The 15,806-nt window shown below is 42.2% G+C and overlaps 1 protein-coding gene and 1 non-coding gene across 2 annotated transcripts in view; one reads left to right on the top strand and one right to left on the bottom strand.

Moving 5' to 3' along the window:
* Rassf3 (Ras association domain family member 3) overlaps positions 1–14,207 on the bottom strand; it is a 67,468-nt gene extending 53,261 nt beyond the window's left edge. The window contains exon 1 of the mRNA XM_063255071.1: positions 13,948–14,207. Within this exon, the coding sequence (XP_063111141.1) occupies positions 13,948–14,058 (111 nt within the window). The 5' untranslated portion in view covers positions 14,059–14,207. The remainder of the gene's footprint in view (positions 1–13,947) is intronic.
* LOC111753349 (U4 spliceosomal RNA) lies at positions 4,615–4,757 on the top strand. The gene has a single exon (XR_002788158.1). It is a non-coding gene; the product is annotated as a U4 spliceosomal RNA (small nuclear RNA).
* Positions 14,208–15,806: the final 1,599 nt, after the last annotated feature.

Here is a 15,806-nt window from a genome sequence, read left to right as displayed (position 1 = left end):
TTATCCATCTAGACACACCCAGGTGCATGCTTTACCAGTCTACTGGGCATTTGTTAATCCAATGGAACTGACCAATCAGGATTAACAGTCACAACTGACATACACCATCTAGGCTTGTATAAGGAAACTCTGATGCTTGCATGATTAAATTGCCTAACAACACATCTCTGAGTATGCATTCCCACCATTAATCACCACATGACTGCACGGTGGTGAACTAGACATGTGATCTACCCTTTGCAGCTTGTAGACAGGACATCCTGGAAGGCTTAAAATCAAGTTTTCTCAAGTAATCTCCTATAACCAAAAGAGAGTTGGAATGTTATCTTTCTCATAAGCATCAAAATCAATTTTGAAAGTAACTTAATATACCAACTGTACAGTCCCCAAATCGCCACTTTGCAGGTAAAAATAGAGAAGAGATGAGGGAAAAATTCATTTTCAACAACTATTCATCAAGTGTTAACGTCACTGCTATTGTAAGCTGAGAATTTATAACCAATTAATATGAGACAAGGTAAGAGGCAAAACACACTTTTACAGTGGCCTCTAAGCAGATCTGTGATGCTGTTGTGCTGGCAATTGTAACAGCTTACAAAATCTAGGAAACCTTGCATATATGCAATCTCAGTCCCTCTCTAATGTATTTTAGAAAGTAGTTAATTAAGGAATGAAAGACCCTATGTTGGGGGAGAAGGGAAGCCAGTCAGTACTATATAGCTTAAGACAAAAAATAAAATAAAACCCAGAAGGCTCATCCAATCCTCATAGGAAGATTTCCCATCAGATTCCATAGCTCATTCCAGGTTCAAAGAACATAAATGAACTCTGAAGAACTGGCCAAACAGATCATATGATTCACTGAGCTTGTTTAACGCCTGCATTCAAGCATAAGCAAGCCTGTTTCCAAACTAGAAGCGTCAAAGCAAAGCTGAAATCCCACAGAGCTGTGACAGGGACTCTGTGGGTGGCAGAACCAGGGCGAGGCGGCCAATGGGCTCTAGTAACTGCAGCCATTGCTTAGATTACCTCATTTCATTTGATCTCAGGAAACCAAGCCAGTGACTAAGTCCCTAACAATGAGCACAAGGGCTACTACCGGAAAAAGGAAAGCCCCCAGGAAGAGGCAGAATCAAGTGAGCAACCCCAGGCAAGACTCCTGCAGTCAGGGGCACACAGGAAGAGAGAAAGCAGGAAGTTTAAATTGTAACTGTAATGTATGTGTAAATTTATACATAAAGTCCTGGGCAAAAGAACCATACTTTCATGTACCCTAAACAATCATACTCAAACCTGCTTTCAAGGAAAAAGAAACTGATTGAAACTTGAGATTATGTGGCTTCAGGCTTGATCAGAAGGAAACAGCTCCTTTAGTCAAAAACAAAGGCATTGCAGTGATAAATGTAAAGCACTTAAAAATAAAATAATCTTAGAGATAACTGAAGCATCTTCCTTATTAATTACATTTAGATATCCAATGCATTTTACTTAGCAAAGCCAAAAAGACACCTGATTTCTTGCCATCCTTTCACTCTTTGCTAGCGACTATATATATATCAGCTCACTTTAAATCTCTCAACCACTGTCAATCTCCATCCGGTCTCTATCCTCAAGTGAAGAGGTTAAGAGATCATACATTACGGAATCTTGTAAAGGTAACAATCACTAACATTTAGTGGTCTCTACTATCTGCCACATGGTCTGTCACAGATGAAGAAATTGAGGCTCAGAAAGATACAATAACTTTTCCAAAACAACACAACTATCACTGATTTAAACTCAACCTGTCTGCCCCATGTAACTGCAATCAGTAACATATGTTTTCGCATATTACAAAATTAAGTTCCCCTCCCCTATCTGTGTACGTGTGTTTCTGGATTTTGTTGTTGTTTTGTTTTGGAGACAGGGTCTCATTATATAGTTCAGGCTGGTCTAGAACTCACTATGGAGTCCAGGTTGGCCTTAAACTCACACGGATTCTTCAGCTCCAGCTTCCAGAGTACCAGGCACGTACCACCAGGTCCAGCCTCCCAATGTTAATTTTAAAACTGTAACAAAACCACCTATAGTAGGAATGGGTCTGACGTTGATTTGCTGATATTGGTACTATCTTTGGCTTTTTAAATGCTACCTCCTTCTCCTACATGACACCTCCAAAGCACCTTGACTAAAAGGGCACAAGCAATTATTTGGGTACACTTCACAGGACAAAGTTCCTCTATCAGAGGCTGACAAGAGACCAAAGATCAAATTAACCATAGCTGTTTCATGCTGAATGTGCCATGTGATTAATGACAGCCAAAGGGAAAGCAAGAAAGCAGTTTTCAAACTTCAGATAAATCTGAAAAAGTATCATCTTCCCTTAATAAACACTGGCAACAAAAGAAAAAGCAGGGTGGCACACTCCTATAATCCCAGCATTCAGATCACTGCAAGTTGGAGACCAGCCTGGGCTACAAAGTGAGCCCTAGCCTAGCCTAAACTGCATAATGAGACCTTAACTCAAAGACAAAATAGGGCCAGGAATATAATCAGTGGCATAAGCACCCGCCTGGCAAGCACAAGGTCTTGAGTTCGATCACCGGTACCAAAAAAAAAAAAGACTAAATAAATAAAATATAACTAGAGACAGATCTGAAACATACAGAAGGAATATTGTTTCTTTAACCATCTATATACAGACTCAGCCAATAAAACTTGTTGGTTAATATTCTTAAAGTTCCACTGAAATTAAAATTCATTAAAATCAACAGCTTTAACTTTCCTAGGATGCTGTTGATTGTAAAATACTATGTACTGCTAAAGTTCATTTTGGTACTGGTATTTTTCGTCCTATTAATACATTTATCTATATTCTTTTCTTTTTTTTTTTTTTCTTTTTGAGACAGGGTCTCACCATGTACTTTGGGTATGACTTGAACTCACTATGTACCCCAGACTGGCCTCAAACTTGTGGCAATTCTTCTGCCTCGGCCTCCTGAGTGCTGGGATTACAGGTTTGCAACATTCCTCCCCGCCAGCTTGTTTTCTAGTGTCATAAATCGGTTTTTTTCACTGTTTGAGAACTACCTTATATACATGCTGGAAAAATATAAAAAGAGCTGAGAAAAATAAAAAGAGCTGGGCATGGTGGTGTGTAATCTCAGCTACTGGTAAGGCTGAGGCTGGAGGATTGAAAGTTTGAGGCCAACCTGGAAAATTCCACATGACTCTGTCTCAAAATTTTAAAAGGACTGGGGAATAAACCTATGGGTAAAGTATTTGCCTAGCATGCATGATGTCCTGGGTTCAATTCTCAGTACAAAATAAGGGGGAAAAAATCAAAAAAGATTCGCCTAAGCAAGCATTGTGGGATGTTTTCAGGGAAAGCTTGTTTGCGTTGCAAAATAGAGATTAAGAAGAGTTCATAAACTATCACTATGCCAGAAATAACTCTTCTCATCTTTTTAAAAATCCTTTGATAAAAAAATCATAGAAGGAGAAATTAAAACAAGGCAAACAAGGAGTCAGATTATAAGAGATAAAGCAACAATTTTCTACAGGGCACCGACAAGGTTTTAAGTACACAGTCATCCTAAATTCCCTTCTAACTGCAATTTTTCAACAAGATGGTAAGCTCATAAGTAAACAATATAAATTCTCTTTGCTTGGTAGCGTTTTTAGTAGTTTGTCCTACCATACTTCTCTTTCAATACCTCATCTATTTCTGAAATAACCTAATTTCCTCTGAATCCTAAGGGAAGTTCGAGAAAGCCCTGAATTTATTGAAATGCAAAGAAAAGCAAGAACTTGTGGTCTGCTTTTCACCAGGTTAGAAAAAGTCACACTATTGACTACCTACCCCCTACTGATGCTGCCTTTCTTATTCGGAACTAAAGGAGTAATGGGTATTTTGCTGTTTCACTGCTGTCGGCCTGAAACACATTGTGAAGTATTTCAAAATAGCAAAATATGTAATGTCCCTTTGGTACAGCAGTATAAGTGAAAAATAATCTGAAATTCAGCCAACCACAAGAAAAAGAGGAACATCTACCCAGCTAAATATACACAGAACTCATAATAATGCTGTCTCAAGATTTCCACCTAACAAATGGTCAAAAGCCATGCATGCACAATGCTCATGAAGAGGAAGAGCCACTCAGAAGTACAGAGAAACCTTAAATCCTCTGTTAATCAAAAGAATGAAAATCAAACGATAAGGCACCTTTCCTTGTTGAAGGAATTTTCTATTTTAATGGTCATATTCAGCTGAGCTAAGAAGGGTACAAAGAAACTGATTAAAAGTATAGTTATGAGCCGGGCGTGGTGGTACATGCTTGTAATCCCAACACTTGGGAGGCTGAAGCAGGAGGATCTGTGAGTTCGAATTCGAGAACAGCCTGAGACCAGGGTTACAAAGTGAGCTCAAGGCCAGCCTGAACTGCTTAGTGAGACCCTGTCTCAAAAAAGACAAGTAAATAAAATAAAAATAAAAATATAGTTATAAGCTGGCAAAATATAAAAATACAATTAAAAATGTCACACCTTCATGTGTGGTACAATTCCATTTTTGTACATCCAACCTAAAAAAGCTAAGACAAAATGAAAAAGTTTTACACTCAAAATGCTGAGGACAGCTTTACACAGTGACAGTATCACAGCCAATGAGGTTTATCTGAGGCATGATTATTGCTAATGGAAAACATTCATGACAGTGTTACAGTAGAAAAATTAAAAACACCAAATTTTCCAATGTTTGGAATATAATTCCTATTTATGAAATACAATACAGACTTCAAAATGAAGATCGAAATCATGCAGCAACAACCCATAATTCTAGCTTTAAATAGCAGTATTCAAATTTTGTCAGTACAGAATTCATTAAAAAATCAGAAATAAACAGGACATAGTGAAGCACACCTAAGTTTGAGGACCGCCTGGTCAACTTTATGAAATCCTATCTGAGTCAAAAATTAAAAGGGCTAGAATGTAGCGCAGGGCTACAGCAATTGTCTTGCATTCATGAGGCCTTGGTTCAATTCCCCATACTAGAAAAAAAGAAAGAAAAAATTACCAAATAGTATTCAGCAATACCATTTCTGGGTATGCAACCAGAAGAATTGTAAGCAAGGTCTCTAAAGCATACCTGTCCCCATGTTCACAGCAGCATTACTCACAAAGGCCAAAAAGTGGACACAGTCCACATGTCAATAGAAGGATGAATGGAGAAAGGATCACATATACATTTAATGAAGTTTACTCAGTCTTGAAAAGATGGGAAATTCTGACCACGCTACATCGTGAAAGGTCCTTGATCCTTATTATGCTAAGTGCAACAAGCCGGTCACAAAAAGACAAATCCAGAACTGTACGATTTCACTTGTATAAGTAGCAAACTCAAATGATCTACATAGATTTTTAAGCTCCATGCGAGTAGGTTTCAACCTGTTTTGTTCACTATCAAATCCCTAGCATTTCACCTTGCACATTGTCAATATTCAGTAAACACTTGGAAAATTAATTCAGAAATGCACATTCACCCACCTTATACACACACACACACACACACACGCACACACGCACACACGCACACGCGCGCGCGCGCACACACACTCAAATTCCACATTCATTCAATTTTCTTTCTTTCCTTCCTTTTTCTCTGTCTGTATTTCTTTTCATACTGAGGATTAAACCCAGGGCCTTCATATTAGACTACACATTACCCAGAATTTTTTCTTTTGAAACAAAGCCTCTCTAAGTCACTAAATTGCCCAGCCTAGGTTCAAACTTGGAATCCTTGTGTCTCAGCCTCCCTGAGTGCTAAGCTTAGAGGTGTGCACCACCATGCCTGGCTAACCGTTTTTTTTTTTTGTTTTGTTTTGTTTTTTGCACAGGGAACTGAACTCATCACCTTATACTTGCCAGGCAGGCACTGTGCCACTGAGCTGTATACCCAGCCCCTTTCATTATTTTCAAGACAATGCTGATGATTACATTAAGAGGCTATTAAATTCAATATCTAAAAAATTAATTCTGGTCTCCAATTCCCAAATTTATTCTTTTCCTGTTCTAATTATCTCACTTTGTTTAGCATCTGGAAAAAGAAATGAGTTCTGCAATATATAATTAGTAAATTATTCTTAGCTGACTGACTCATGTAGCAGCAGTTAGCAATTACAGTCCATAAAATGTGTATTAAGCTTGCTGTTTTAATACTCTGAAATAATGGACCTAATTCTCTCTGTGCACCAAAGTAAAGTTACATTTAGAATGTCATTAGGACAGTTTTATCCCATTAGCTCACACGTGAAAAACAGAAGTTCTCCACACAAAAGTTTCACAACCTCAAAATGCTGGTATGCATGACCTAAGATGGGCCAAGAAGAAACTATTCCCAACAGTGGAAACAAGTTCCCCTTCACAAAGAACAATCACGCCACCACACTGCTTGGAACCCCCAAGCCACCCACCCTGAAGGACATCAGAACTCTGGCTAGGGTTAGCAGCTTTGCTTCGGCCCAAAACACTATTCAACAGAAATATAATGCAATTACAAGTATAATTTTAAAATTCCCAACAGAATGTTAAAAAATACACGTAATGGTTGAGGCGTGGCTCTGTGGTACTGTGCCTGCCTACCATGTGTAAGGCCCTGGGTTTGATTCCCAACATCGCAAAATCATTTATTTACGCTGCAGGTAAAATCAATTCTATTTAAACCAATTAACCTCAAATATTACTTTAACATGTAATCAGTATTTTTACATCATTGTAATATATCTTACATTCTTTGGTAGTTAGGTAGGTCCTCAAAATCTAGTATTTTATATTTATAACTAAACTCACACGAGCCATATTTCAAGGGTTCAGTAACTACAAGTGACCAGTGACTAGTTTATTAGGCAGCACAGCTTTAGAATAGCAGGTGTAACCCCAGCTGCTCAGGAAGTCGAGGCGTGCAGATCAGAAGTTCCAGGCCAGCCTTGGTAATTTAGCAAGATCCTATGTTTAAATTAAATTACATTAAACTGGGCATGGTGGTACGTCTGTAAATCCAGCACTGCGGAGGCTGATGGAAGAGGACTGTGAGTTTCAGTCCAGCTCAATTTAGCAATAGCTCATCTTAAAAATAAAATAACGGCCAAAGATTTAGCTCAGCAGCATAAATGCCTGCCTGACAGGCACAAGGTCATGAGTTCGATCCCGGTACCAAAATAAATAAATAAACAAAATAAAACAAGGCTTGAGATGTGGATGGTAGTAAAGTGCTTGCCTAGCTGTAGATTTAAACCACAAAAAGAAAAAGAAAAACATAGAAAAGAAAGCTGGTTAATTTTGTCTGATATTTTGGTTAACTCTGGCTAGTTACTAACTCTGTTTAACATACTTTCTACCCTTGAAAATGATTATCTTTCTGCTGGAAGACAGCCATTTAGTTTGATTTTTTTTTTTTTAATTGATACTGGGGATTGAACTCATGACCGCCTGCTTGCAAGGCAGGGGCTTATGCCGCTGAACTAAATCCCCAGCCTGAGACAGCCATTTAGTAAATCACTACCATAAATGTGCTACACTTTAGCAAAGGTCAATAAGGAAATATCCAACATCATTTCACAAGAATATGCTTACATATATACAACATTTCCATTTAAACACATATATAATTTTAGCACACTTTACACAATAGATGTATGTTCTTGAAAACCTGTAAGTTCAGAATATCTTCAATACATTAAATGAACAAGTATTTTAAAGAAAAATCAAAAACATACTTTGGTCTATTTAGTAAGCTTTTTAAAAGAATATTACTAAATGAGACTAGGGACTTCACTGTGTTCCCCATTCTATTCCCAGAGACTAACACCATGTCTGGCACATAGTAAGCACTCACTGTCTTGTTTAAATGAATGTAGAAGTTTGTTAAAACAAAGGTAACATAAAGAGAGAGAATGTCACCAACAAAATATCACCAATACCGTCCAAGCCCAACAACTACCACCTGTAGCAATTCACATACAACACGAAACTAATTCATCCAAAATGAGCAGGTTTTCATTCACTCAGACCTGGCCTTTATTTTACATGCTAATTTCTGCCTTCATTCAATAAACTACAGTAATAAACACAATTTTTGCTATACAGGGAAAGAGGAATTTAAGAGGGGAGGCTGCTGATTCTTAGATGAGTGGTTCAGGAAGACTTCTCCAAGGTGACATTTTTAAGGTAACAAGGTTGTTACCTTAAAAATGTCACCTTGGAGAATGTCACATGGAGGAGAATAAAAGGAAGCAACTACTCCTAGCCAAGATTCTGGCATGGGGAATAAGTGAGATTCTGAAATGAACTGTGAGAAAAACTAACACTATTATTTAAAGGTTATTACCAGCTGGGCATGGAGGCTCATGCCTGTAATCATAGCTCTGGGGAGGCTGAGACAAGACAGAGGATTGTTGTGAGTTTGAGACCAGCCCGAATGGCACAGCAAGGCCCTGTCTCAAAAAGAGAATCAAAAAAGAAAAAGAGAGAGAGAGAGAGAGAGAAACAGAGAGAGAGAGAGAGAGAGAGAGAGAGAGAGAAAGACAGGCAGGCAGGCAGGCAGGCAGACAAGCTATTACAAGCCAGTAGCCTACAAATCTTGTCCCAGGTAGCGGAGAGGTGGAGAGCCCAAGGCCACTCTGGGCAACACAGTGAGACCCTGTCTTAAAACTAAATAAGTAAATTAAGGTTATTATACCAAAGAATGAACAAGAGGCTGAGTCTTGGGATATAAGGAATGCTTCCTTACCCATAAGAATAAAAACTTTCCACTGGGCAATGTCTACAACTCTTCAGTAGCCACACCTGAGAAGCTCCTCGGCAGGCATCTAGGTGGGCATCTACCATACTCTGCTGTCTTTCACAATCCTTCCTGAAGAGAGACTCTTATCAATAGCTAATGGCATTCAGCCAAAATATGAATCAAAAGTAAGCTTCAGTAGGGCCTTCATCAAAAGGTTGCTACTTGTGGTAAAGAGATAGGGAAACAGGGCCTAATGCTCTCTCTGGCTGGGGATTTGACCACATGGGAAGCACTGGGTCAGCCTCACTTTTTCTCCCCCAGGAAAAAGAAAGCTCAGCCAGACATAGTGGTGCATGCCTGTAATTCCAGCACTTGGGAGGCTGAAGCAGGATTGTTGCAAGTTTGAGGCCAACCTAGCCTACGAAGTGAGTTTAAGAACAGCCTGAACTGCATAGAAAGACACACACACACACACACACACACACACACACACACACACACAAACACACACGCATACACACATGCGCACGCGTGCACACAAAGAAAGCTCAAAATACAACAGGCACTAACTGCCAAAGGAAGTCTAAGAAGAATAACCACATTATGGGATATTTTTAGCCTTTCTTTTCATAAATGTTTTGTTACTGCTTTCCAAATAATTCCAAATGTTGCTGAGGATATAGTTCAGTGATGTAAGTGCCTGCCTTGCGAGCATAAGGTCCTGAGTTCAATTCCCAGCATACACACACATAAAAATAATAATTATTCCAAATCTTACAAGTTAGCCAGAAGAAGAAATGCAGTAAATAAGTACTACTCAGGAGGCTATGCATGAAATATGCTTTTATGAGTCCTCCTCACACAAACATAAAATTCTCACTGATTAAGACTACGTGAAGGACTGGGGATAGCTCAGCAGCATAGCCCCTGCCTAGCAAATGCAACATCCTGAGTTCAATTCCTATTAACAAACAAACAAAAAGCTGTGAAAATGGACTCTATATCAAGACACATGGGCTCTGCCTCAGGCAGAATGGCTGGTGAGGAACTTACAGCCATATCCAGTAGCTCAGGGACAAAGAGCCAGGATTGCCCAAACCCCTTCAATGTCATGAACTGCTATGCTAACCCTGTGGACCCTATGAGAAGGCCACTCATTACTGTTGCCTCTAGTAATAACCAAATGAAAAGCCACAAAATTACCAACAAGAAAAAAACCCAAAGAGCAGAGTTGAGGCTTGCTATGTGGCATATTACAGTTACACCTTACTTAAAAATTCTTTTTTTTTTTTAGCTTACAGTACTGGGCATTGGAGCCAGGACTTTTGCACTGAGCTCAATCTCTAGTCTTTTATTTTTAAATTTTGAAACAGGGTCTCCCTAAGTCAGTAAGTTGCCAAGGCTAGGCTTGAACTTGTGATCCTCCTGCATTAGCCTCCTAGAGTGCTAGAATTAAAAGGGTACACCACCAAGCCCATTATAAATATTTCTATTTTATTTTATTTTATTTTTTTTTTTTTATTTTTTTAATCGGTACCAGGGGTCGAACTCACAACTGCCTGCTTGCAAAGCAGGCACTTATGCTGCTGAGCTAAATCCCCAGCACATGTACATGTTGTACTTCTTCAGTACAACTTTTTTTTTAAAGTGTGGGTGTTTCAGAAGACAATTTCAAGTTTCCTGAGATGCTCAACTAATCTACTTCTAAAGCAAAAATAGTGTCTCATTCCCTTATTCCTGTTAACTATCAAAAGTGCAGAAGAAAGGTGATGGCTGTAGCCAGCACATGAACAGCTTTAGCTTTTCTTCTATCTTTGGCAGTCTGAACGTGTCCTGTATGTACCGGTAGTTTCGTTTTGTTGGGAGATCAGAAAAAGATAAATTACAAATTCCAGGCTGGTTATAGTGATACACGCAAGGTGCTGAGGCAAGAGGATAGTTTCAAATTCGGCTCCATGCCGAGTTTAAGGTCAGCCAGAACTTCGTAAGGAGACCCTGTCTAAAACAGACAACAAAAAATTTCAAAACTATTGATACTGCCGGTCTGCTTAAAACTACAACTAAATGGATCCTTTGAAATAAAGTGAATCTACAAACATAAATGCACTGACAATATGCAAGAGTAAAAATTTTTAAGAAACCCAATTTACAGACATCCTTATTTGCAAAGGGAAAATGAAATTTTAAGTTTTTATGCTGAGAGTCAAAAGGAAAGTGTGATTTGAGTCAGAAAAGCAAAGTCCAGATCTTCCCAATAAGTGTGAATCATTAGAAATTATTTAACAATAGCTCATCTTTCATTGTGTTTCAGAAGGTTCTTGAGACAATAGTGAGAGGGTACCTTTTGAAAATGGTAATGATACAATTACTATCAAGCCAGGAGGTCGTTCATTCATTTAACTAGTAATTATGGAGCAACTATTATGTCAGGTCACTATCTCTTCTTCCTTTTTTCTAAAAACAAAAGGGTTGAGGAGTGGTGACACACACCCACAATCCCAGCAATGGGAACCTGGGGTGGGGAGGGGGTGGGTCAGGCTGGTGGATAGCCTTGAGTTCCAGGTCAGCCTGGGCTTCATAGTTAGTTCAAAGCCTGCCTGAACTACACAGTCAGTAAGACCCTGTCTCAAAAAAATAAAAACTCACTCACACACCCCCAGACAGAGAGAAAGAGAAAGAACTAGAGGGCTGACAATGTAGCTGAGTACTAGGTCACTTGCCAGTATGAGCAAGGCCTTGGGTTGGTTGACTCCTAGCACAAGAGAAGGAGAGGGGTACAAGACATAAATAATAAAGAAAATAATAACACTTTCTTTATGTCTTTAAGGTTTTTTTATTACTTATGTTCCCTTGCCTGGCAAGAGACGAAAGAAATTTCTAATCCCTTCACCCCATTCTTCCTCTTCATCCTGAATTCACCACAAACAACTTGCTTTCTCAGGGTATTTTCAGGAGTTCTGTAAACCTCATTTTCCTAGCTTTTCTACCAAGTGGTATAGCATCAAAAAGAAAGAAAAAGGAAAAAACACTATTATCAATAACTGATCCTGGAGCAACATCTTTCCATCTTTCTAGACAAAAGATCTTTCACTGCTAATCTTATTTTTATAATCATAAGCATAATCAAATGAAAACTTATCTGACCTTACATAAATGTTCCACAAAAATGTTTTCTGTATAAATTTTACTTCCTTATTCACAAATCTTGTCAGACTTAAAAGAATTCAGTCACTTCTTTAAATAAACCAAAATGCCCATTAAAATTCAGAGTTTAGAACTTTTTCTCCCTCCCAAGTGATTCCTGTAACTTGGACCTCGCATATATTAGGCTAGAATGGGAATTATACAGGTAAAAGGGCTTCAAGGCATACATATTGAGCTTTTCCAGTCAAAACTACAACTTACTGTCCTGACTTTCAGCACAATCCTTCAAAAGACATACTGTATTAATGTTTTGCTAATTCTTATACATATACATACACATGTATATTACATGAGTACTACAAATAAACATGCCAGAGGATAAACTACTGCATGTAAATGACATAAAACCCCTATATGTACACAAACCTTAAAAAAAATGTTTACTGGGGCTGGGGATTTAGCTCAGCGGCATAAGCACCTGCCTTGCAAGCAGGCGGAGGTGAGTTCAATCCCAGGTACCGATCAAAAAAAAAAAAATGTTTACTTTAAAAGCACTAGAGGGTCCTCACCCAATTCCAACCTGAATATTCCTTCTTGTAAAGGAGATTGTCAAGCCTGGAGAATCTAAAAACTGGCAAGTTTCCTGGAGAATAAGGCCAGCTTCTGGACTAGGTTTCAAACTAGCACAAGCTTGTTTCCACGTGTCAAATGACAACAGCAAAGTAAGTGTTAGGAGAAAATATAAAGTAGAGAAGGAAAAGAAAGGAGAGACCAAGAGACAGAAAAGCAAAGTAAGAAAACAAAAGGACATGCCACTTTTGCATAACAGAAGAGGGATTCTATTTTCCAAATTCGTGCCATTTAGCACGCTCTCGACTAAGAATAAGAGATCATCCTTTAGGTTAAGAAACACACCGCTCCACACTTCGGGATAAGGGCCCTTGACTTCACTCTTGCCCTTCACCATCCTCTCTTCCCCTTCTGGTTGGGAATTCAAGAGGCCGAAAAGATTACAACTTTGGAATCTTAGAAAGCAACTTGACCTCAGAAAGTGGTTCAATAAAACTTGAAAGTTCTGGCAAAGACAGCCTAAACAGATTCCCTCCCCGCTACCAGAAAAACACCACACTGTTCGATTCCTAGACTACTTTACTTGCTTCAAATCTCCAGGGCTGTGTGATGGAAAAGTCTGGTGCGTGCCTGTTGTTTTTTTAAGAGCAGCACGTCCTTTGCACGATAGCTTTTTCTAATGTGAGCTTGGCCTGCTGGCCTGGCCCCCTGGTGCGGCTCCCGGCGCCTGGAGGCCGCAGGTTCAAGGGCCAGCCCTGAGTCCAACCCAACTGCCCAGTCAGGAAGGCCTCCGCCGGAAAAAAAAAAAAAAAAAGCCGGTCACGACCGTGCAGAACTGGCACGAGTTCCCTTTCCATCTTCTCCCAACTTACGCTTCCCACGACATGCTTCCTCCAAAAAAGGAAGCAACCGGCCCAAAGTTCAGCTCTCGCTAGCTAGTTTCTACCTAGCCAGAGCTCGTTTGCAAAACATGCGGGCACCCACACCTCGACTTTGCAGGGAACGAACTCAGAGCCGGGATTTGGAGAACTCCTACTGCCCTCCCGCCCGCGGGGCCCGGGCCCCCTCCCCCACCGGCGCGCCCTGGAGGAACCAGGTTGGGTTGTCACTGCGGCCACCACCGGTTCGGCCCCCCGAGCCACTCGGAAGCCACAAGCCACCCAGCCGACGATCACAGAGGGTAGGCGCGCGACCCGACGCTGGGCCCAGCAGGCACGCGGAGGCCGACGCCTGGGTTCGCAGCTGCCCGCCCGCGGCCCGTGCCCGGGGCGGCGACGCAGGGGCCCTCCGGCGCGGAAGGCAGCAGTCAATCGGCCTCCCCGCCCTTCCTCCCGCCGCCTTTGCCCACAGGCACGGGCTCCGGGCACGGTCGGGGGACTCAGAGGACAGAAACAACTTTCCGGTGCCCTCCTTCCCGGCGAGCATCCCCGCGCGCCCGCCAGAGACACGTGGAGTCCGGCCCGGGCGCCACTCACTTGCTGGCCGGCGCGGGACTTGCCCTGGGGCGCCCTCCTGAAGAAGGAGGTCCTGGCGGTGAAGAAGAAGTCCTCGGCGTCTTCCTCCAGGCTGCTGTAACCGCTGCTCATACTGCTGGTCCCGGCGCGCAGGCGGCCAGGCAGGGGGCGCGGCGCCCGCCCGCCCGTCCGCCCCGCGAGGTCCCCGGCGCGCGCCCCGAGCCCCGGCGGACAGTCCGGCGACAGCTGCAGCCGCCGCTCAACCGGCCGTCTGGGCCACTCCCGCCGCCCGCCCCGCCGGGCCCCGGGCGGCCCGGCCCCCGGAGCGCCCCGCCCCGCTGACCGGCCCCGCCCCCGCCGCTCGCCCCGCCCCCGCCCGGGGGCCAGCTGCTCTCCGCAGCCGCAGGTGGCCCGGCCGGCCCGCACCTCGCGGGCGCGCCGCCGTGGGGAGCGGTTCCGCCCTACGGACAGGCTGGCTCGCGGGCGGTGTCCGGCGGAGCTGAGTTTGGGGTCGCTCTCCCCACCTCCCGGAAATGGCAAATTCCTCTGAGAGCCGCCGGCTCGCCCCCGCTGCTCTAGCCGGAGTCCTGAAGGGGGCGGGGCCGGGGGCACAGCGGGGACCTTTCTCCGCCCCGCGCGTCCGCTCCGGGTGCTGCGGATCCCCAGCCCAGCCCGGCGCGCCCCGCGGCTGCCACGCCCGCCACGCCACTTTCTGGAAGCTGAAAGTTCGCCGATCAGAGGGGAGATAGCTACGGGGTGGAGTTTATTTGAATGAAAACATCCTTTCTGCCTGTTCGTTGGAGCCTGGGGTTTATCTCCTCCTTAGCGAACGCCCCTTCCAGAAGGACAAGGGCCAAAGCCGTTCTGACTTTAGGAGACCTTTGAGACAGCACAAAGTAGTTACTGAGAGGACCATCGACTACTTCTAATTATATATGCTTTGTAAATGACCCCTTCCACACCTTTACACTGTGGCCTCTTGCAAAGCAGGGTAATAGTGAAGGTAGGCGAATAGGAATTCTGTACACCAGCGAACAAAAGAAGTACATTTTTCTTAAAATCCTTCCAGTGAGCTAATCCTCTTTTAAAATGAGAATTTCCCCTTCAAATCACCTGAGGAAACCAGTCTTTACACCTTGGTGTTCGCAGATTGATTTAAAACCTACTACACTCTCTTAGGATCTTGTTTTGACATTATGCACATGCAGGTTTCAGCAGATGTTTCATTAATATGTAAAGAAATAAGTTAAAGGACAGGAAGTTTTCACCCTTAAACTTCTCTCGTGTTCGTCCCTTCTCGCACAACTCCGTAAGGTAATTAGTGCTATTTTATGGCAGGTTTGCATCTAGACAGAGCTGAGGCTGAGAGGAAGGTGAACTGTACGTAGGCTACCACACTGGAACCTCTCTGCCTTGCTCTCTGCAGCTGATAAGATCTTCACTGGTAGCTTTTCCGTGTAGCTCTTCTGGGTTCTCTAGCTGTTGTGTGTTCCCCTAAACCAGAGATGATAGGAAGAAGAAATTTTACTCTCAGGCTAAAAGGAGGCTTGCAAACCTGCCTGCCTTCCTGCAGGCCTACAGGAACCCCTTGCACAATACTGTGTTACTCCAGGTAACTCACAGCTCCAAAATAGCAGCCCTTTTTATAAGGCCTGCATTAAAGGCTTTTTCCAGTCACACAGCTGCTGAATGATTATAAAACAAAAATTCTGACTCTCTCTGTGTGTGCCAGGCAAATAACCTAATGAAAGGGAAGAGAACGATTCATTTATGAAATAATTTTCTTACTTCACTTCTATTATTTCATTATTCTAATGTTACCATACTACACTAATACAATCTTTATAAAGTACTCTAACTTAAGAGTAATATATAGATTA

The sequence above is a fragment of the Cavia porcellus genome, unplaced genomic scaffold, assembly GCF_034190915.1.
Source record: "Cavia porcellus strain 051 isolate PalLab524CR breed Dunkin Hartley unplaced genomic scaffold, mCavPor4.1 scaffold_8, whole genome shotgun sequence".
Taxonomy (NCBI): domain Eukaryota; kingdom Metazoa; phylum Chordata; class Mammalia; order Rodentia; family Caviidae; genus Cavia; species Cavia porcellus.
Note: the sequence above shows the minus strand (reverse complement) of the source record. Positions and strands in the feature narration are given on the sequence as shown.